The sequence below is a fragment of the Bombus impatiens genome, unplaced genomic scaffold (assembly GCF_000188095.3).
Source record: "Bombus impatiens unplaced genomic scaffold, BIMP_2.2 scf_0135, whole genome shotgun sequence".
Taxonomy (NCBI): Eukaryota; Metazoa; Arthropoda; class Insecta; order Hymenoptera; family Apidae; genus Bombus; species Bombus impatiens.
Genome location: NT_176554.1, coordinates 2,309,987 through 2,330,918, shown reverse-complemented (window position 1 = coordinate 2,330,918; position 20,932 = coordinate 2,309,987). Strand labels below are relative to the sequence as shown.

General features: G+C 36.7%; 6 protein-coding genes across 9 annotated transcripts; 4 read left to right on the top strand and 2 right to left on the bottom strand.

The window, feature by feature from the left end:
- The first annotated feature begins 1,572 nt into the window (after positions 1-1,572).
- LOC100740855 lies at positions 1,573-9,151 on the top strand. Its single transcript, XM_003486938.4, has 13 exons — positions 1,573-1,981; positions 2,050-2,173; positions 2,650-2,780; positions 2,846-2,980; positions 3,041-3,208; positions 3,318-3,406; positions 3,722-3,899; positions 3,978-4,200; positions 4,539-4,700; positions 4,774-4,928; positions 5,295-5,530; positions 6,040-6,271; positions 6,377-9,151. The coding sequence occupies exons 1-13, from the start codon at positions 1,921-1,923 to the stop codon at positions 6,631-6,633; spliced, it is 2,151 nt and encodes a 716-aa protein (XP_003486986.1). The 5' UTR covers positions 1,573-1,920; the 3' UTR covers positions 6,634-9,151.
- LOC100741778 lies at positions 6,793-9,167 on the bottom strand. Its single transcript, XM_003486863.4, has 5 exons — positions 8,758-9,167; positions 8,630-8,667; positions 8,337-8,537; positions 7,541-7,631; positions 6,793-6,980 (listed from the first exon to the last, which is right to left on the bottom strand). Exons 1-5 carry the CDS (start codon positions 8,780-8,782, stop codon positions 6,928-6,930), a joined length of 408 nt encoding a protein of 135 aa, XP_003486911.1. The 5' UTR covers positions 8,783-9,167; the 3' UTR covers positions 6,793-6,927.
- An 824-nt stretch (positions 9,168-9,991) lies between these two features.
- LOC100741658 (PRELI domain-containing protein 1, mitochondrial) lies at positions 9,992-12,513 on the bottom strand. Of its 4 annotated transcripts, XM_003486862.4 has the most exons (5): positions 12,359-12,513; positions 11,386-11,501; positions 11,069-11,282; positions 10,735-10,983; positions 10,291-10,659 (listed from the first exon to the last, which is right to left on the bottom strand). In XM_003486862.4, exons 2-5 carry the CDS (start codon positions 11,472-11,474, stop codon positions 10,498-10,500), a joined length of 714 nt encoding a protein of 237 aa, XP_003486910.1. In that variant the 5' UTR covers positions 11,475-11,501; positions 12,359-12,513; the 3' UTR covers positions 10,291-10,497. The 4 variants fall into 4 exon arrangements, with proteins under 4 accessions (XP_024221199.1, XP_033174951.1, XP_024221200.1 ...); XM_024365431.2 differs by having other exon boundaries at positions 9,992-10,983; XM_033319060.1 differs by having other exon boundaries at positions 9,992-10,983; positions 11,386-11,497; positions 12,359-12,489.
- A 60-nt stretch (positions 12,514-12,573) lies between these two features.
- On the top strand, positions 12,574-16,638 carry LOC100741536. The gene is made up of 12 exons (XM_003486861.4): positions 12,574-12,971; positions 13,059-13,268; positions 13,332-13,517; positions 13,599-13,772; positions 13,857-13,981; positions 14,062-14,564; positions 14,648-14,850; positions 14,931-15,132; positions 15,213-15,419; positions 15,492-15,584; positions 15,658-15,945; positions 16,040-16,638. The coding sequence occupies exons 1-12, from the start codon at positions 12,918-12,920 to the stop codon at positions 16,348-16,350; spliced, it is 2,556 nt and encodes an 851-aa protein (XP_003486909.1). The 5' UTR covers positions 12,574-12,917; the 3' UTR covers positions 16,351-16,638.
- An 87-nt stretch (positions 16,639-16,725) lies between these two features.
- LOC100741417 (V-type proton ATPase subunit e) lies at positions 16,726-17,807 on the top strand. Its single transcript, XM_003486860.4, has 4 exons — positions 16,726-16,991; positions 17,115-17,162; positions 17,243-17,330; positions 17,434-17,807. The coding sequence occupies exons 1-4, from the start codon at positions 16,894-16,896 to the stop codon at positions 17,455-17,457; spliced, it is 258 nt and encodes an 85-aa protein (XP_003486908.1). The 5' UTR covers positions 16,726-16,893; the 3' UTR covers positions 17,458-17,807.
- Positions 17,808-18,063: 256 nt separating this feature from the next.
- LOC100741295 (E3 ubiquitin-protein ligase RMND5A) lies at positions 18,064-20,832 on the top strand. The gene is made up of 7 exons (XM_003486859.4): positions 18,064-18,260; positions 18,621-18,904; positions 18,988-19,125; positions 19,208-19,506; positions 19,594-19,696; positions 19,763-19,917; positions 20,037-20,832. The coding sequence occupies exons 1-7, from the start codon at positions 18,125-18,127 to the stop codon at positions 20,098-20,100; spliced, it is 1,179 nt and encodes a 392-aa protein (XP_003486907.1). The 5' UTR covers positions 18,064-18,124; the 3' UTR covers positions 20,101-20,832.
- The last annotated feature ends 100 nt before the right edge of the window (positions 20,833-20,932 follow it).

Genomic DNA, 20,932 nt, shown 5'->3' with positions numbered 1-20,932 from the left:
TCATTGATCGTTCGTCACGAGACTCGGTTAGGGATTAAACCGCGTATTCCAGGAAAAGCAGAATGACGCGAGTAAACAACGAAATCGAGCGCGTGTAAAATCACTGTTACGTAAGTCGAAGGACGCGTCTAATCGTGCATCGCGTCATCGTACTATTCGCCGCGACTCGCCTCTTTCCCGCAGCTCTTTGCTGCTCGTACACGAAGCGCGAAAACCATGAAATCGTCAGTGAAATGCACACGATCTAACGTCAGCTTCATCTTCCAGCTCTTCAACGTCACAGCGTTCTCCATTCACCGGAAATGAGCAAATTTTATTCGCCGTACGATAACCGTCTGCCGATAGCTCGCTGTCGCATAGTCGGTTTCGCGTATTCTATTTATAAAATTCGTCAAGTCGTAAGCCTTTGAGTCATAGAATTTCCATAACCTCGCGTATACCGCTAATTACACGCGAATTGCCCACGGTATGTGGTGGAGCGATAAGCACCGATGCACCGGGATGCGCCGCGTCGCGACCAAGCCTTTGTCGTTGATGACCGTAAGCGTCCGTGAACGCGCCCGCCCATCCGAAGTCACGTTTCAACGCCAACCACGGCCGTTAATTCGCACGTCTGGTTCGGCGAATCGCGCGTCAAATGCACGCAGGACACACGACAATTGTACGATTAGGAATCTACGTATAGATGGACTGCGTGTTTAGTCAGCACGATGAAAAATAAAAGTATGGTATTTCGTAGTTTATACAATATCGTATTAAATCGTATTAGTCGAAGCTCGTTTCAACGACACTCGATTCGCGTGTCTTACAATCCATCGAACATCCGTTTACGAGTTTACATGTTATCGCGTTACAACATACCGCGATTATTCGTTTGTGGACCATCGCGAGCGCGCGGGCGGACGTGCACGAGCTCGTTCCTATTCGTTTCTCGCCACAATGCAGGTGAACGCGTACGCGCCTCTACCAGCGTGCATCAGTTGCTCGCGAAATTGCAGTTGGGTCGCGTCTTTTCCAAACCGAATCCCTAAACCGACCAGTCGTTCGCAGATACTCGTTCGATGACGATCGTCGCGGCAATGGGTCGTTTACCGCGTTAATCGATTGCGATTCCGCTACTTTGCAGCTTCTTTCGATCATTATCCTCGTTCAGGATCGATTCGAGTAACTCGCGACTCCTTCGTCAATGTCGCTATCGTTCGGTCGGCTTCAAATATTCTGTCAAATTTCTCTCGTATAAATATTCGTAATTTACATGACTCATGCTCCATTAAAACTTCATTTATCTGAACTTCTTCCGTTTAGCGACAAACACGGTCATTAGCGATGGTTATCTGACCTCGTCGAGAAACAAACAATTTATATGTAATAATTGAAGTTGGCGTAATAGGTGCTCGCAAATTTTCCTCGTTATTTATTATTTTTGGTGACGTAGTAGCAGCAGCTCAGCAACGTTCCGATACGCGAATGAATCAGCCGGCAAATCATTCGCTCGAACGAGCTTCGACTAAAATTTCGTTGCGATAAGTGGAATTCGTTGTTCGAATAAAATAAATGCAACTCTACCGGTTAGCAAACCGAGAGCAAAGGGTTAAATATCCGCTTGAAATCGGATTACTTGCACTCGAGCAACTTAGATTCAAGCAACTTGACGAATTTGAACGAGACTTAACAAGAACCATGACTTACTACGACTCGTAAGCGATCGGATTTTCCCGGGCAAACGTTTGAACTTTCGTCCCAATTATTTTTTATCCGACTCGACTCAGGGTGGTTACGTAAGCGAAGCTGATACATCGTCGTGTACACGACCGCGTGCGAGGCAACGTTCGCGAAAATCCTTGGCACGATATCGAAGCTCGCGGACCGATCGCGCGCCTGCGCTGCTTGCGCCATGCGATCGATAGACGAGCGATAAACATGACGGCGATCGCTCGTCTTCTCGCGGGGATCGTGATACTCGGCTTTATCACGAGAACAGGTAAAAATAATCTAAAATTTCGTATGCAGACCGTTTCACCGAGTCGACTGGTCTGCCTCTGGTTGCAGAGGGCCGCTGTTCGCACAACAGTTGGGAGAAAATCGCTGGCGTTAAACCGGAAACCATCGACGCGCAAACGGTTCTCTTTAGCGCGGTCAACTCAAACGGAATAACGAAAAGTTGCTTCGAAAGGTAGGCGCGAATCTTACCCCTTTCGCTGTGCAGTAAAACGAGGAGAAATTCAAGATGAACTGTTTAGAGAATAATTTCTTACGAATCTCTTAGGTTTTTTGCTATATGTAATACGAATTGATATATCGTGGTAGATAATAAAAAATATATACAGCTTACGGTGTATATTCGCTTCTCATAGAACGTCGAATATGATATAATAAAATAAAATCGTCGGTTTTATTTTACTCTAGTAAATGTTTATTTTTAAATACTACATTTTACATGTTCCTATTCTGTGTATCATACGTTGCCAACTACTTTGGCAATATTTTGTCCGATCGCAAGATAAATCGCTCAGTCCGTCAAACAAACGTCCGTTGATTCGAATGATCCTATCTTCCTGTAAAAATCAAGTAGCAGTAACAACCAGTGAAAATGTCGGAAAAGGTAAACGAAATACGTTTCTTTGACCAACGTCTTCCTTCGAACTTCAGATGCAAACGCGTAAACTGCACCGCGTTCGTCATAGACTTTGGTAGAAGCGTCTGCTACAGCGTGCGAATAGAGGACGACGAACTGGTACCCGAACCGAATTCCATCTTTTACCACCGAGTTTGCGTGAAAGGTAAGTTGAAACCGAACTGTTTGTATCATTTTTTAAACTATTAAATTATTCTTGTTCGTCGTCAGTGCCGGTAAGCTGCGCGAGACGAAAACTTTGGCAGGTGGAGAGAAGTCCAGGAGCGGTGTTCATCGATTCCAGCGCATTCCATCTATCCGATCCGATCACGAGGAACCAATGTTACGAGAAATGCATAGAGACAGGTAAGCGCGCTAGATCGGATCGAGATCGATCGAGTTGACTCGTTGGAGATTTCCTTGCAGGAAGAAGCTGCGAGTCCGCTCAATTTCGGACTTCGAAACCCCTTTCGATCGACAAAACAGCGTTCGGACGATGCTCTCTCTCGTTGTACGAACGAGGAACCAGACCAAGAGCGTACAGGGCGTCCATGTACAGAGACGAGTATCTCAGAGATCAATGTCGAAATCTGTGTGAGTAGCAACTTTCTAGTAACTTGCAGAAACTTGGAAAACCGATCAGTCGACCGGTCGTAACCGAATCGGACACAATGGTCGATAACGAAGAAACTCTGTGTTACAGCCAGAGACGAGTATTGCTCGTACGCGGAATTCCAAAATGTCTCGTTACCGTACTCTGACGTCGCTTTGATGGACCTTGACGAGAAGCAGGTAAATTTTTGGTACTTTATACGCTATTGAAAACAACGATTTTATAGCATGCATAAATATTGAATCGTAGTCATAACCGACTTATCAATTTATTTTCATGCATATCTTGTCACATTGAAATCTTCGAAATAAACGTCTCTAACCATAGGAACGACAGGTCGATCTATCAAACCTATAAGACTTCTCTTCGCTCCTGTTCATTTAGCTCATGCAACAGAGTCGCCGATAGCGTTAATCCTCTAATTCCGCTTTGTATGTCTCGTATGTGTTCCTGTTGTTTCCTTGTAATTTCGTTCGACGATCGAATCGACGCAGTGCGAGAAAAGATGCGACTCGAGCGTGGATGGTTTTATCTGTCGAGGATACACGTTTGCCAATTCGTCGGGTCAACCACTTTGCCTACTGCACTCGGAAGACACCACCAGTCTAGGAGTTAGCTCGTTGATCGACGCGACGAACGTGGTCTACAGAGAGCGAGAACCTTGTTTAGATCGTAAGTGATCTTGTCTTTAGATTTAAAAACGAATCATGCGGCACGATAGATTTCACGCTCGATGTTTCTCGTGGTCAGTGAAGGTGCGGTGCAACGATTCGACGATGACGGTCGAGTTGAAAACGAGCGACCCCTTCTTTGGCCGGCTCTACTCGAACGGATACGCGGATACCTGCGGCGCTCAGGGTACAGGCAGTAATCGAACAATATTGACGTTACCTATTCCACCCGTTGACCAGATTCGCGAGGGTACCCTTCGTTGCGGATTGCACCCTGCCTTTTCCGTCGACGATCAAAATCGGTAAGATATCATAGACGAAAGCAATATAGCACAATCGTTAAGTCAGCGAGCGATTAGAGTTTACGTGGTTCGAACATCGAAAGATTAATTGGAGGAAATCTTGAAGGAGTAAATAGTTGGAGCATCTTTTACAAATTTCAAGCTTCCTTTCTGTTTCTCGTGTTTCTGATTTCTCGGGAAACTATCGCGTCGCGAACTTTACAGTTTGCCTTTTAACGTCTACCCTGAAGACGTGACAAAACATTAGCGCAAAAAGGTAACTCGTAACCGGATCGTCCGCCAAAGAACCAAAAGCATTGTAACAAAAACGAAAGAAAAAACGATATTGTCATTCGTAGAACGCGACCGTTGGTTTGGGCAACGATCGTCGTACAATTCAATCCGATCGTTCAACGACTCGGCGATCAAGCAGTCAGGGTTGGATGCTCGTTAAACGATCGAGCACCTCCGCAACCAAAAAACGTCACCGTTCAATCTAGTTTCAGCTTTCTCGATCCAAAGTGAGTATCCATGTCTTCGTCTTTTATACCCGCGATACGCCATTTTCCATTTTCCATTTCCTATATCATTTAGCGCAGGAGTGCCGCCGATCTCTTCAACGATCGTCAACGCGTCCTCGCAAGCGCCGATAGTCACCATGAGGATATTAGACGAGAACTCGGCAGTCGCTATGGTCACGCATTTAGGTCAGAAGCTCACTCTGAAGATTCAATTGAGTCCACCAGATGGTAATGGAATGCTTTTACAGTAATCTTCGTTTCCTTATCTTTCTACACGCTCCAAATATAATTAAACTTAAAATAGCTTTTAAACTAATCAGTGGCAATTCTCTTTATCGTTTTTCGACGCAAAATATTCCAAGTGATCGATGTACGTTTAAAAGATATAGATACGCTCCTCCTAAAAGTTTATGTAAATCTTTTCCATACGTCGTTGAAAACATACGAAAGAACTGTACTTGTAGAATCTTAGAGCAGATCTTACGTCTTTTTCATTTAACAGTCGCTCTAACCCTAACCAGAAAACAGATACAACCTGTTCCAATGGCAACGATTATTCTGTACATGTAATTTCCTACAATTTATGGCTCGTAGGTCCTTATGACATTACCGCCGGACACTTAGTAGCGAGCAGCGCTTCCGGCGATGCCTCGTATCTGCTACTGGACGAACTCGGATGTCCCACCGATCCAACCACCTTTCCCGCTCTCTCCAAGGATCCAGTCGATGGTCGTTCATTAATCGCAACTTTTACAGCCTTCAAGTTCCCCAATAGTCAACGAGTCCGTTTCAACGTACTCGTCCGATTCTGCTTGGACAAGTGCATACCGGTTAGTGAAATGCACAGTCGCATTTATCGCTACGACCCTTTTCCCTCGACGGTAGGAATATGGCGAACGTGTAAATGAATACATTAAGGGACAAGAGAACATCAATCGATTTAATCGCAACTAAGATCGTATGTCTGCATCTTTATTAGTTCGAAAGCGCTTTACAGTGAAAATAGCTTGATTTAAAAAAAATTGAATTACTAAAATTCTTACAAATTGACGTTTCAAATTTCTAGTTGCAAGCTTACTCAATAAACTGTTACTTAAGATCTTAACTGTTACTTAAGATTATGTAAAAGTAGCATTAGTTCTAAATCTACGTGTTATGCTTCTGAAACTGTTCTTACAAATTCGCAAACTACGGTTTCGAAAGTTTCAGAAGGTTTTCGCGTTCTTGCAAGCCTATTCGATTTAATATTAATTTAACGTCGTTGCGTACGTCCTTCCCGCCAAGAATACGTTCGCGATCGTCCCACGATGGTCGATTCACCGTGTGATACGCGTTACAGACCAACTGCAACGGCGATAAACCTTCTTACGGAAAAAAGAAACGAGCTAGCGAGTCTTGGAGTACGCAGGCAACCTACCACGCCGAAACAACGCCAACGTCCAAGGACGAAACTCCGGACGAGTTATCGCTGGAACTCTCCATAATCGTTCAAAATTCCGTCGCGTCTTCGGCCGATCGTTTATCTTCGAGGGAGAACTCGTCCCCTGATACCGTGCTAATCGCCGGAGGAAGTGAGTTTCGCAAACTTTTGTAATCTCCAAACCAACTGGAAACTTTTCTTTTTATTTCGCGACCGACTTTCCTCGCTTATTACTTCTGTTCTATCTTGCCCTTAGATTCTGTGGACGGACTGCTCTGCGTCGACGCTAGTCTCGCTTTGAGTCTACTGATCTTCTTGTTGATCGTCCAAATAACGCTTATCGTTGGCTGTCTATTGACCGTGGCACAATACAGAAGAACGGCCATACGAGCGGAAGAAGACAGAGCCAATATCTTAGCCAGGCATCTCTACGGCATTCACGGAGGGAACTTGGACGTAGCGCGGAGAGTCAGATGGGCTGATCACAATCTTTCCTCCTTGTCTCGCGACTGACTCAATCTGATTGCGTTGCCCGCATAGCTACATTTCTTCCCCCCTCTCTTTGTCATTGACACGTTTTCAATCGGTTTCTTTTTACGATGACTGAACGGATGGCAGGAAAGGAGATGGTAGGAGATCCTCGCGTGAGACGCGCGGCAAGGCCGCGGATTGTTTTCAACCAAAACTTGTATTAAAGAAGGAACAACGATGAATAGACAATTACGTAACTATGCGGTAAACTAGTTTTATGTGAGTAGCATTCGCGTATCGATATTGTTGATCGGTAGTACGCAGTCATTAAGTCATCTATCCTCTTATCTTCGTAGTCCTGCATTTTCCGTAGTGTGTTAGCGTAACATCTGCGACAAAGAACAAACGCGTTTCATTGATAAGTTTTAGATAGACAGGGAACGAGATGGAGACTTAAACGCGTTCGTAGATTATACGATACTTATCGATCTTGAACATAATCTTAACGAATAAGATCGCCGCTACATAGTATAATACAGTTTTCCTTGTAATACGCGTTATAACGCGTCGGTATTAATGCCATTTTGTAATTACAAAATGACCGTAACGCTCGTTAACCGCGTGTATTACGAGGAAAATGAAATTCTCGTTTCAAACGTAACAAGTAGATTGCGGAAGTTTATGCAAAGTGCATACTTTCGCGAAGCGATAAGCAAAGTAAAGCGAAACTTCGATAGGAGTATCAATATCTTTCGTCGAATTAAAGCATCTGAAAAATTATTTTCTATTTTGCTGTCACATTCCGTATTTAACTTATCTGTCCTGCATGTAATTCGCTTACATCTTGAACATATTTTTCGTATTCACCTGCATATCGTAGTTGTCTAAACTTCCGCAATTTAGTCATAAATATTCCGTGACGTATGGACTAACATCGATCATTCCTTACCTTTTCCACATGCCGATGCGCAGCTTAATTGTCCTGGATTGGAGTACTCAACACCGTCCGAGCCGCATACCGGATTGTATTCGCTCGTCGTCTGAAAATTTTATCGCTCCTTCTCATTTATTGCTACGAATCGCGTTTTACTTTTCAGCTTCCGAACCCATGAGAATAGAGGACAGGATTTTCTATAAGCGTTAGTCGCGTGTGCCCAGACGTACGACGTTCTCCTTAATTCAAGTGCTATTCTTCTTCGTTCAATTTCAAATATTTATATCCTACTTGTGTACGATACAATTTATAACACATTGACTGCGGATGACACTACGTCGATGTCATGGTCTGGTAGCTCTTAAAAGCGGAAAATACCACGTCACGATCGTCAGCACGTGTTAAGGAAACAAAGATTTCAGTCACGCTGAGCAACCCCGCGACGTCAGTTCCGCAATCAACGTCAACGAAAGATAAAAGATACGAGAACTGTAAACATCTGGATATATTTCGAAAAATGAAAAAATACTATACAAAACGTTTCAACTAAGAAGAACAGCGTGGCTCTGGATTCTTCCGATCGAAACGTGAGTATCTGACTCGATGCTTATAGGAAATCTCGCCTTTACACAGCGTCACGAGTGGATGCGTCATTTGCAAGTTCGGCAAGTTATAGACCAAGTTATAAACCAGTATGACCGGTATAACGAATAAATAGCCATGACCTTCGACACGTTTTTAACAAACCTGCGCGATAAGTTAGAAGAAAGGAAGAAAAAGATCGAAAATTTCAAGGACTTTCACGACTCACCAGACACGTAGCTATACACCGGTTGTATCGAGAGTCGAAGGAGGCATCCTCCGTGGTCGTCGAAGGTGTTGCAGAACTAGTGGTAGTTGCCGCGGTTGCGACGTTTCTACCGTCTGCAGGTCCGTCGAAAACGAATCCGTCCACCGAGAACGTACTGGGTATCGTTTGAATCTCGACTTTGCCACCAGCCAGACCATCGTTCTTTGTACGACAGCAACGATTAATTAATTCAGGATCCAATTGATAAAACGTATAAAACGTTTCGACGATTAAGCGATTTCGATTATCCTTACCTGTGGAAATGCGATCACGCTTCTGCCCGAGGCGATAGCTACACACAACATGCATTTCCATCGTTAGAACGTAAATCGATCCTTTATACAAATCTCTACGATCCACTTATTTCGCGAGACATACTCACCTAACACTAGACAAAATTGCCACATTTTGGTTGATCGTGCACCTCCTTTTCTCTATCGTAAATTTACGCGAATACACGGATAAACGCACTTTACAGATTCTTCTCCTTTCTTTTCCGATCTTTATATTCTTGATACACGTTCGGTTGACACACCAAGATCGAGAGTTTACTGAACGGAAAGAAGTCGTCCGCGTACTTTTATAGCCGAGTCGAACGAGCCAACCAGAGAGAATTGTCGATTAATCTTAAAAGTCCTCGCGCGAACTACTTAATACATGCAAATACTGGGTTTTCCTGTTCGGTCACTATTCTGTGCACTGTTCGGTTTCTTCTTCTTTTTTTAACGCCTTCGAAAATAACAACACAGGAAGTAATAAAAGACCATTTCTAGAATTGCTAATTTATGCTTCTCTCTTATCCCCTTCTTTGTTATCTTATTATGCAGAACAAAGATATTGCAGAAATAATACGTCTTCGTTGCGTGTCTCGTATATATTATACAAGTTATACATTATAAATACATAATGAATTGCCTAGTTCGGAAGTCTCACTTTCCGTGAGATTTATTCAAGGCTAGTGACGAGTATTTCGTATTAAAGATACTCTTTCGGTATGAATCAATTAAATCAAGACAAAATCTCGAATCACGTTTAATAATCATTAATTACAAAAATAAGAAGGTATAAAATTGTGTTTCTTAGTTTTCAATAAGATAATTTATTCACACATTTTAACAATATACAATTTATCTGTTTACATATTTGCATAAGTTACAATGACGTCTAAATATCAGATTAGGATTTCTTTCAACGTAAACATGATATAATCTCTAACTAGAATTTATACAAATTCTTCTATTATACATTTATATAATATGTATACATCCGAATATCTCAATTTTACGGTGTGTACGCAAAAGCGTGCACAGAATACAGAATTGCCACAAATATGTTCTAAGTGCAATTGCAATTTTACAATTACGTACGAAAACCATCAACACCGATATATATTATATAGATACCGACGAAGTTTGGATCGTACCGGTAAAAAATGCTTAATACTTAGGATCAATATGCACTCGCTATTACTCATGGTTCTTTTAGAAACCATCCATCTCGTTTAAAGAGATTTTCTTTTCTCTAATTTTCTAATTTAATTTCTCTAATTTTCTTTATACTACTTTAATATTTTACAAAACAATCTACACTTTTCCTCCCACATTTTTCTCTTGTTATCGTGTTTAATAATGTTTACACGTTATCAAAGTAAAGCATGTGTATTTAAAGGAATTAGAAATTAGGAATTTAGAAATTTTTTCGGAAATATACACGCATAGCGATATTGCCACGTTCGCGCAATTTAGCATAGTCAATAATTGCGATCTTTAAAAATGTTGTTCCGTCTATCACAAAAATATTTTAAATGAATCTTAAAAATTAAATATGTGTTGGCAGTTAATAGGAATGACAACGTGGAAATATTATACAGAGTCACTGCAGTAAAGTGGTTCAAACAAAAACTTCTTTTCACCTCCCTTGCTTCATCGACGGACGAATCCTATTTAAACAACTATAAACATGAATATTGACAATGCTAAACAATTACCAACGATTTCATACTATTCGCTCGGTCGATTTGCAAGAATTATCTTTCGGTTCCATTTCGAAACTGTTTTAATTTTCACCGTTTCTGTTCCCCAAATACTTTAAATCGTTGTTCACATCAATAATATCGCTTTATTTACGACTGTTCAGATTGGTACGCAGCATAAATCGTTCCAGCTTTTTTCTTTGCCAAATCTTTTGCCTTTTTAGCAGCGTCCTTTACTTTTTCCGCTCTACCCTGTAACGAATGTTGAAAATCTTCCGCGAGACTAGTCCTTGCCCCAGCTCCTTCATCGACCTGAAATAAAAAGAAAGAAACATGTAAATATAAATTTTTTCCTTTCCAGGCTTGGATTATGTACGTTGTTCTTACTAGATGAGCAAAACCCATTTGGGAAAGTGTCGGATTCATATACTGTGCTGTTTGTGGAAACATATGTGCTAGGACATAATTAAACCCGTTATACATCAGAGTACAATGCTTTTTAAATCTATCCAATCCAAATGCTTGAATAGCTCTACCAAATCCAAATACTTGGCTGTCGATCCAAGCTGATCTTTTCGCAACTGTCCAATTAGGATTTTCTTCGCACACCTTATAAACAACTTTCTCCACAACAACCTGTGAAACAAGAAAAGCGTAATAAAAGTTAATTTCCAAGTAATCGCAATACAACAGCTCCCACAAACTTGCTATACCAAATTACCATGACTTTAGTGTAACCTAAATTTCTTGTATATGTTGTTAAAGTTTTCGTTTTGGGGTCCACTGTGACCTCTTCGACAATTTTTACAACATTTTTACTAATAAATCTCTCTCCCCATTTTGGTACTCTGCTAGTTTTTGTCAGAAGTCGTCTGGTATGTAATATGCCATCTTCAACCTTCCTTGATACAGTATCTTCCGTAAGTACATGGGTGCTGAAAAAATAATTTGAATTGTACTATTTCTTCTAAATATTTATCAATAAATAATAATGTAGTTTTACGTATTTCACAAATGCATTTGGAGTTTGATACCTACCTATTAGGATTTGGATATCTTTGCCAAAATCCACGTGCTACTTGATCCCAATTAAATTGGAAAATTGTATTACTTTCATAATACTTCATTTTGTTTACCAGTATAATTTGTACTGTCTAAACAGAATTATAACATTCAAACAATTTCATTGCAAATTGCAAACTTACTCATATGTCAACAATTTTTAATTTTAACTTGTTTCTTTTAATCCGAAATTGAACCAAATGAATACATATATGAATACACATATGAAAGTATATATGTATATAGGGAATTCTCTCCCTTTCAAAGAGGAGAAAAGAAATATACAAAAGTATACAAAAAATCAATTTGTTTAGAAATAAACTTTTGTAGTTCCACAAATTAATATCACAACATTAACATAACGCGAAAAAAATATAATATCACAGTAATAGAAATAATATTTCTTGTAGATGAATAAGAAATTCGAGGTTTATGCAATAGTATTAAGCCATTATTAAGGACACATGCATGTGTTGTATATACTATATTACATATGAAGAGCATAAAATTTGTAAAAAGAGCATAAAATTTGTATTTAAAAACGAAAGAAGATAAATATTTTATACACATGCATTAATATAATTTTATCAACTTAACACGAAAACGAATTAACTTTCATTAATTATCCGATCAAGCGAGAATGAAATTACATAACCCTTTCTGATATTTGAAAGCTTACTAAATAAAATTATTAAATTATCACTTGGATTTATCGAGATTTGTAATAATTCCAAAATATCACGAAATTACAAATATGCACGATAATTAAAATTTGTCTAAAGGATTACAAAAGTGCCTATACCAGAAAGATTAATCCACTCCGAAAGAATATTTTGATTTGAAACTTGATTTGTTGTGAACGTACAGCGCTTTTTTCTCGAAGACTATATTGGTACTTGTTTAAAAGTCTAAGCTAACACAAAATTCATAACATATTTATGTTACTTACATAGTTATTTTGTTAATAAATTACACTTTTTTCATATCCAATTGTCAGTTAAACGTTGTGTCATACTGAGTAACTCAGTAACTGGTAAACGACTTGTTCCGCCGTCGATATTATCGAACTGTGCCTTACCGTGTTCCAACATGTTTGTTCAAATTCACACACGTGCAAATGCATGCTTGCATATACACCAGGAGTCAGTATAGACAACTTAAAATAGACAAATGAACAAAGATAAACTGTTTGTTTAATTCCAGAAAACTTGGTCCACTGGAATTTCTATGAAAACACACGTATTTAAAGATAAATTATTCCATTTAAACACTCACTGTACGTAAAAAAATTTCAAAGAAAATGTTAAGCGATTGGTTATATACCATTTTTCAGTATGAAATGTGGTAAGACCGTAACAATTCACAACATCAACGGATTATGTTTTTGTTTTGTTGTGCTGGTAAATTAAAAATCAATTAATTACTATTTTCATGTTGTTTACAAACAACCAAGAGTTACGAGATTAGGCCGATCATCGTTGATAGTTTAAAAAATAAAAAGTTTAAAAATGCCTATAAAGACAAAGCAAATAAAAGGGATATTAATACCCATGGAGGAACAAGTAAGAAAAATATATCAGTTTTCTAACATCCCTATATTATTCAATTTTGTAAAGAGTAACAAAGTTTTAATGTGTTCCATATCTTAGGTAAATAAATTGAAAGAACTAATAAATGCCAACCCTGTTACTCCAAATGGTTCTATATCAGAAAGCTCGTCTCTCTTCGAACACTTGGAATGTTTGGGAGAAAAATTTGATACCTTGGTAAAAGGAGAAATTAGTGATTATGAAGAAATGGAATCAAAGATTATTAGTATTGTAGAAGAATTTTGTTCGCTAAAATATATGGATGAGTCTGTATGTCAAAGAACATTATACATGTTAGTTTATTGTCAACCATTATAAAAAAATTCCTTTTAGATTGAAAACATAGACAAAGAAATGGCAGTTCAAATTTTGTCCACTGTGTTAGATAAATTTAAATTAACTCTTGAAGGTCTAGAAAAATTAGAATGTTTGCCACTGAAACAAAGATTGACAGAATGCCTAGACTACATCAAGGAAATGGGTCAAGCCAATGAAATTGAACATTTTCAAAACATCAAGGTATAAAAGATACGGACACAAGACATTCTGTACTGTTTTCTGCAATTATCCTAATTATATTATATTAAATTACATTATCAGGAATTAGGCACTTCCATTCTGGAATTGCTTGGACCATTACAAATATATAAAAAAAGCTTAGTGTGTCAGTTGTTAGCTGATAAGATCAAACTATATTTGTGTCAGTTGTGTGCAGCATTTAAACTGTTAGTACAATTAGTACAAGAACAACACCGGCTAAATGCACCAATCTATGTAATAAAATGTTTTATGATCTCTACATTTTAAAAGCACACACAAGCTTACTCTAATAGGATACTTATGCTTTTATTCGCATAGAATTGCAAGAAATATGTCTGTGAAAGACTCTGCTTTTGCTTGAAGATGATAATAGAAATATTGGATACATCAGATTCATTACCTGAGGATGAAGCATTTGAACAAAAAAATCATTTTGTTTATAGGTAATCTAACTAAATAATTTCAATTGTTTTTAAGGAAACAGCGCTTTATATCTCTTTCATTTATTTTATTTTATATTTAGGATGGATTTGGTATTGGATATCTTGTCAGAGATTCCAAATAAATCACAAAAAGATCAAATATTGGAATGCAAAGACTTATGGCTTCGAATAGAAGATGTATTCTCGTGTGCGATGGCAATTGCACAGGTCTGCAAACCTTGCAATTTTAAAGCGATAACCGGAACGTGTCAGTCGATTATATCTGAATATGAAAATTTGAAGTTCCAATTAACGTCCGAATCATCTGATACTGCATTGAATAATTTGTTCATGAACAGTTTAAGCGACGCGCTTTATCGATTAGAACGTAAAATTAATGTGTCGGTATTGAATCTTGTTATGGAAGTTTTCAGTGATCCCTTTCACGCTCTGAGAAAGCTTGTTACAATCTGTGGCAATTCATTAAGCGCTAAAAAACGATCTAAGAACGATTTATCCAATGCTATAGAGGATTTCGATCAAATTATAGACAAATCCATGCAAATTGGATTGTTTGCTATTGCCTCTTGCAAAGATAAAAATCGTAAGTCAAACTCTATTAATTAATACAAAATTCGCATCTGTGTCTTGTTAGTTATTCACCATTCTTTATGCTGTATTATCTAGGGATTAATCAAATACGAAACTGTTTGGCAAGTCTCGAATCTTTGGAAACAGAGTTGATTTCTGCCATTACTACTTTTTATTTGCATCCAGAGAGTAAAGAAATGCGAGAAAATGTAAAACTGTTAACTGGACAGTGGCAATTGGAAGTCAATAAGTTGCACGATGCGATTAATCTAATTATAGATTCGGGTGCTTACTGTCAGGTATTTTATGACAATGTCTATTCTATGCACATCAAAGATACATCTATACAAAATTTCCACGCCATTATCATTATTTTTAGGTAATATTAGACGATCTTCAGGATCGTATTTCCGTAATGACAAATTGTCTCGACAATAGGAAGCCTGTTACTCAAGCGCAAGTACAAAGTATTGTACTTCGATCCTTGTCGCTCTCCCGCCAAATAAGTATCACCATAAACGATATTGGAAGCGACATTATTGAAAGGCAAACAATAATGATGATTAGAGAATTAAAAGCTGGCAAGTATTTATTATGAAATCGTTAATTTATATTTTGTTATATGTAAACCCGTAATCGATTTTTTTTTTTTATTTTAAAGCAATATTCGAAGCTGATGCTGCCTCGAAAAGTCTGTTAGTGGATAACGCTACGGAACCACAGCAATTGCGAGTAATAAAAAGATGCGAATTAATTTTAAACGTAGTAAAACGATTACATCCCGCTTTAGTTGCTATTATGAATAATACAACATTGATGAATACAAGTTATGGAAAAAGCAGTAAGGGGCAAGGCGATACTATTCACGGTAGGTTATTCTATTTTTAATTACCAATTAATTGCACATAATATTTCGATATACGAATCTTTCCTTTTTTAGACGTGAGTAACAAATTGGCATCTACAATTTATGGATTATCTAATGATCATCATCATCAAAAACCTTTAGCCTATATAAGAACTCCTTATACAGGTAAGAATAGTATATTGTGTATCATTAATTCTTCTATATGCTTCGTTACTCTTTATTCGGTACATTTTTCTAGTGAGCAGTTGCAAAACACCCTTATCTATACAAACTGCGAATAGTATTTCTAAAACACAATTGAATTTATCATGTTTGATTCCTTATATCAAGAAAGGGCGCGAGATGCGCACCGAACGTTCGGTCATGTATAAAACACCACGCAAAAATGACTCTGTTGATCAATCCTTGACCGACATTAGGTTAAAACCACGTAGTTTGACTAGTATCAGACAGCATCTGTTTAGCAGGGACAGTGTTAGTTTTCATGATGATATCTGTTTGTCTGAGGAAACTATGAATCTAACAGGTAATGTTAGTGAGCACAAAAATATTTCAGTTTTGAATTATTGCGTGTTATAATTTTAATTGACCACTAATTGTTGACATAATAAAACTTTCAGGTATATTAGAAAGATTTGTATTTTCCTGTACAAATCTGTGCACAACCTCGTCGAAATTTCATCACGTAGAAAAAACGCAACATGATACGATCGCTGAAAAATCAGATAAAAAGTCTGTTAGACGTTTAACAGAATCGTTGGTTGAATGCATCGAAACGCAATCTGAGATTACAACTGGTAAAATGGATCAATGTTCTACGATCGGCGGAGGCGACGGGCCATCAATTGTGGATATATCGAAAAGTTACGATGATACTCAACATCCGAATAAAAGTACAGAAATAACACAAGAACGACTATTTGGAGATTAAATGTTGCCGTTATGATTTATGTTGGTGAAGGAGAACATTGATCTTCATTGAATTTGGAGTTTCAGTACATCGATTAGAAAATATAAACGTTCGCTGTTAAAATATAATACCTTAAAGTGGTTTCTATTAAACACAACAACAATACCTTCAGAGCGAGGAAATAAAAAAGAATGAGAAAGGGGGGAGATAAAGAATAGAGATTTTACTTATATCTATGTTCTATTTCAATTTTTTCATGAATTTTAAGATTTGTAAAATTTTCATTAATAAAGGAATGTTTTTGAATTAGCCTCCCCTCCACTTTAACTTCGATTATATTAATCAACTTTTCGATTGTCAATCAATCGCGTACTACGTGTATCGTATCGAATAAGTATATGCGATATATCGTATCTCGCTATTCTCGTTTGTGAAACTAGTGTGTGTATTTGTTGAAAGCAAATCGAGATATTCACGTGACTCCCATTTACATCAGTAAATTGGTTGCTCGGTGGGTTCAGCCCATTTTTAAAAGACATAGAAAATTTATTTATTACAAAGAAAATGGGAGCGTCAATAATACCACTGTTACTTTTTACGGCATTATGGGCTGTAGTAGGAATTGTTTTACCAATCTTTGTTCCAAGAGGTGCTAATCGTGGGTACGTGTTTTATTATATGTTGTATTATTATAAAAATTGTAGATGTTTAAAAATTGTTTCTGTTAAAAACAAAAGTGAAGTACTAGATTGTTTAATAATAACCTAAGTCTTCTTTCCTTGCAGGATCCTTCAGGTTATGCTTATGTTGACAGCATTTACATGTTGGTTATTGTAAGTTAACAAATGTCAAATGAAGCATTTAACTGAATTTTTTTATTAAATACCATGCAAATTATTATTTGTTCTTATAGCTGGTTATGTTGCTATATGGCTCAAATGAATCCTTTAATCGGACCAAAATTACCTAAAAATACGATTCTTATGATGGCACGAGAATGGGTAAACATGTTTTCCTATTACAATAATATTATTATACATGTACTTGCTATAAATTACACAGGACTAATAACCATAATTTTTTCTTGCACCAAATTTGTTACAGAGCCACGTTCAATTTAATCAATAGTAGAATAATCATAGGAGGAAAATGCATTTATTATGGGTATATCAAACTGTTTCTAAAAGTTTGTATAATTAGTGAATTGTATAATTACTACAATGAAAGTGAAACAAATTAGGCTTTTGTGTATATCGGAAGTTTTAAAAATGTAAATCAAGTATTAAAGGAAACATTCTGATAAATTAAATTAATATATATATATATATATATTTTATGACAATTGTATATTTTCATTTAGTGTAAAACATTGTTTTAGTATAATCTCATACTGTGAAAAGGACGATGTATATTATGTAACAGAGATAATAATAATAATAACAGCGCAACAACAATAATAAAATAATTCATGTTCGAATGAAATTCGTTACATATTACCTGTTCATTATTTGTGATTGTTTCATTTTATTTTTTTAACACGACCCTTGTCTCATCAAATTTTGTACTAATAAATAAGAGAATCGATATCCTACATAAAAATAAATTTGCATGTGTCTATAGATAAAAACCGCGCGCGCGCACGTAACAATGTCACGTTTGTGAATACGAAAGGTATGTAACTATATTACTTGTACATGCTCGTATGTGTGTAAGCGAGATATACATCTGCATACATGTGAGTCGTATTAAAGCAAAAGTGACAAGCAGTGACGTGATATCACTAAGAAAAACAATAATGGAGGCGTGTAATGTCGTTGAACGTGAAGTTGACAAGATTTTATTAAAATTTGGAGTGGTAAACGAACATGCAGAGACAGTACTGCAGGATCTAATAAATCATATCGAATCTTTAAAAAGAGAATTTACTCAAGGTAAAGTGAAAGCTCTCTCGCTACTTACAATGTCATCGTTCGTTGACAATCTATGAACAAAAAAATAACATTTTCTAAAAATTGTGGTAGTAGAAAGTGAAAATAGGACAAGAAGATTTTAATTTTCCTATGTGAATATGTAGATCTCAAAAAATGTAACCTGAAAGATATTTATATTATCCATTTTCCTCTTATATTGTTCTATCTAGTTCTAACCTCTTTTATCGTAACGGTTCGCTTACATTTTTGGATAATATTTCTACATAGTTTGAATTTACGAAGTATTGCACTCTAATCTCGTATTTATCATTAAACGTATATGATATCCCACTTAAAAGGATTGGATTTTTTGTTCACCAGCACCAGACAATCATGAATTAACCCCAGGACAAGTGCAAATATTAAAAGAGGCAATGAAAAAAGTTTGTGAAACTGTACATCGTTTAACCACAGAACACAGAGAGTTACATGGTTCTGTTTCAAAAGTAGGAAAAGCAATCGATAGAAATTTCACTGCAGACTTTGCAAGTACAAGCAGAGAAGATGTTTTCTCAGGTCCAGAAAAATCACATCTTTTAAATCAAGTTATTTGTCAGCATTTTTACCGTCATGGCATGTTGGATATTGCAGCAGAATTAGCAGCGGTAAGTCTATATAAATATCATATATACACATGTGTACACCATATAAATTTTTAACTATATACACAATGGATCTGTTGTTACAGGAAGCTGGAATTAAAACAGAAGAAGGTACAAAGGAGCCATTCACAGAATTAAATTATATATTGGATTGCTTAAAGCAAAGAAATTTGGAACCTGCGCTTGAATGGGCTAAAAGACATAGAGAAGCACTTCTAGCACAAGTACGCACAACATCATCCATTGCTACTGCTCAGATAACACTATTTTGGTGCAAATATATCTGACATTAAACATTATTTGTAGAATTCGTCTCTTGAGTTTAAGCTTCATAGGTTACATTTTATAAGACTGATTCAACAAGGACCTAGCAAACAAACTGAAGCAATAAATTATGCTCGTCAAAATCTTACGCAATACGTCGGTCGACATGGAAAAGAGGTGCAGGCATTAATGGGCACATTATTGTATTTACCAAATGGAATACAGTCCTCTCCTTACAGTCATTTGTTGGATCCTACTTTATGGCTAGATATTCACGATGTATTCACGAGAGAGGCTTGCACATTATTTGGTTTAAGCGTAGATAGTCCTCTTTCTGTATGGTATGTTTTTTCATAGTTTCTGATATCGTAAAACGCGTAAAGATAAATGCATAAATGATAGGAAAATCTGGCAACGTTATGTTCTAGCATTAATGCTGGTTGTACTGCGTTACCAACGCTTTTGAATATTAAGCAAGTTATGCAACAAAGGCAAGTAAATACCGTTTGGAATGGAAAAGATGAATTACCTGTAAGTAACTGGATAAATAAATGGAAAACAAATATTGCATTATTTAACCGATACTTTCCTCCGCAGATTGAAATAGACCTCGGCAAAGACGGTCGTTATCATTCTGTTTTCGCGTGTCCAATTCTGAGACAACAAAGTACAGAGAATAATCCGCCAATGAAATTAGTCTGTGGACACGTTATTTCAAGAGATGCGTTAAATAAACTTACTAACGCAAACAAGTATGTATTTTAATAATAAGGCGAATGTTAAATTAAAAGTTGAAACCACTTAGGAAAAACATAATAAAAGGCAAGAGGCTTTAATAGAATATAAATAAAAATTGAATTTTATTTTCCAGATTGAAATGTCCATATTGTCCAGTAGAACAAAATCCAGAAGACGCTAGACTTATTTACTTTTAGATTACTGTGATATAATAATGTGAACGATCTATAACGCTTAAGTCAACGGGAAGGACATACATATACTTAGATCAAATCATTGTATGCCGCGAATTTGGTAATCGTTATTTTTTATTTGGCTTAGTACACTTATTTCCGATCTTGTCGTCAAAACGTGAAAATAATATATTAGCACATTTTACCATGGAAAAGTGCTGAATATTTGGTAAATACTTTGGTGACGACAATCGACGCTGTTTTATTATTTTAGTGTCTTTTGAGAACTAAATATCTCAACGTAATTACGTATAAGTTGAAGTATGTTAATTGAATTGTAATTGTTTGAGAATGAAATATAAATATAAGTAAATATGCAAACATATATATATTTATATTTCATTCTCAAACAATTACAATTCAATTAACATATTATGTTGCACATCTTCACGTATACGCGAATACGATAATATGACTATAGTAGTATTAAGTAATATGTTTTTGTATATACTGCTGTTGAATGTTAATTATCAATTAAAGTTGTTTGTAATGATAGCTATCAATGAGAGATGATATGTGAGTTACATAAAAAGTCGATGTGTATTAACGCAACCATATTATAGTCTTTTCGTTTGTAATGTAGGATCTGATTCATCCGTCGAAAATTATTACATAGTCAGTCATCGATACGTGTTCTCTAACAAAATATTTTTCTACCCTGGATATCTAGAGAATAAATAAATTTAATATTGTGTATATATGTGTATGTATATTATATTATATGCACACATATAGATATATATATTTCTATCATAATGTATTGAAATGTACAATGCACCGTGACCAGAAAAAGATA

What these genes read in the sequence shown, in the direction of transcription:
- LOC100741295 (XM_003486859.4), top strand. Translation starts at nt 18,125, where the DNA reads ATGGAGGCGTGTAATGTCGTTGAACGTGAAGTTGACAAGATTTTATTA. An exon ending in TTGCAGCAGAATTAGCAGCG is followed by an intron (nt 18,905 to 18,987) that starts GTAAGTCTATAT and finishes CTGTTGTTACAG; the next exon opens with GAAGCTGGAATTAAAACAGA. An exon ending in AAACTTACTAACGCAAACAA is followed by an intron (nt 19,918 to 20,036) that starts GTATGTATTTTA and finishes TTTATTTTCCAG; the next exon opens with ATTGAAATGTCCATATTGTC.
- LOC100741536 (XM_003486861.4), top strand. Translation starts at nt 12,918, where the DNA reads ATGCCTATAAAGACAAAGCAAATAAAAGGGATATTAATACCCATGGAG. An exon ending in ATTCGGGTGCTTACTGTCAG is followed by an intron (nt 14,851 to 14,930) that starts GTATTTTATGAC and finishes CATTATTTTTAG; the next exon opens with GTAATATTAGACGATCTTCA. An exon ending in GCAAGGCGATACTATTCACG is followed by an intron (nt 15,420 to 15,491) that starts GTAGGTTATTCT and finishes TTCCTTTTTTAG; the next exon opens with ACGTGAGTAACAAATTGGCA.
- LOC100741417 (XM_003486860.4), top strand. Translation starts at nt 16,894, where the DNA reads ATGGGAGCGTCAATAATACCACTGTTACTTTTTACGGCATTATGGGCT. An exon ending in GCATTTACATGTTGGTTATT is followed by an intron (nt 17,163 to 17,242) that starts GTAAGTTAACAA and finishes TTGTTCTTATAG; the next exon opens with CTGGTTATGTTGCTATATGG. An exon ending in TTATGATGGCACGAGAATGG is followed by an intron (nt 17,331 to 17,433) that starts GTAAACATGTTT and finishes AATTTGTTACAG; the next exon opens with AGCCACGTTCAATTTAATCA.
- LOC100741658 (XM_024365431.2), bottom strand. Translation starts at nt 11,474, where the DNA reads ATGAAGTATTATGAAAGTAATACAATTTTCCAATTTAATTGGGATCAA. An exon ending in AGATATCCAAATCCTAATAG is followed by an intron (nt 11,283 to 11,385) that starts GTAGGTATCAAA and finishes TTATTTTTTCAG; the next exon opens with CACCCATGTACTTACGGAAG. An exon ending in TAGGTTACACTAAAGTCATG is followed by an intron (nt 10,984 to 11,068) that starts GTAATTTGGTAT and finishes CTTGTTTCACAG; the next exon opens with GTTGTTGTGGAGAAAGTTGT.
- LOC100741778 (XM_003486863.4), bottom strand. Translation starts at nt 8,782, where the DNA reads ATGTGGCAATTTTGTCTAGTGTTAG. An exon ending in GCGTGATCGCATTTCCACAG is followed by an intron (nt 8,538 to 8,629) that starts GTAAGGATAATC and finishes TGTCGTACAAAG; the next exon opens with AACGATGGTCTGGCTGGTGG. An exon ending in CGCATCGGCATGTGGAAAAG is followed by an intron (nt 6,981 to 7,540) that starts GTAAGGAATGAT and finishes TCTTTGTCGCAG; the next exon opens with ATGTTACGCTAACACACTAC.
- LOC100740855 (XM_003486938.4), top strand. Translation starts at nt 1,921, where the DNA reads ATGACGGCGATCGCTCGTCTTCTCGCGGGGATCGTGATACTCGGCTTT. An exon ending in TCAATTGAGTCCACCAGATG is followed by an intron (nt 4,929 to 5,294) that starts GTAATGGAATGC and finishes TATGGCTCGTAG; the next exon opens with GTCCTTATGACATTACCGCC. An exon ending in GCTTGGACAAGTGCATACCG is followed by an intron (nt 5,531 to 6,039) that starts GTTAGTGAAATG and finishes TACGCGTTACAG; the next exon opens with ACCAACTGCAACGGCGATAA.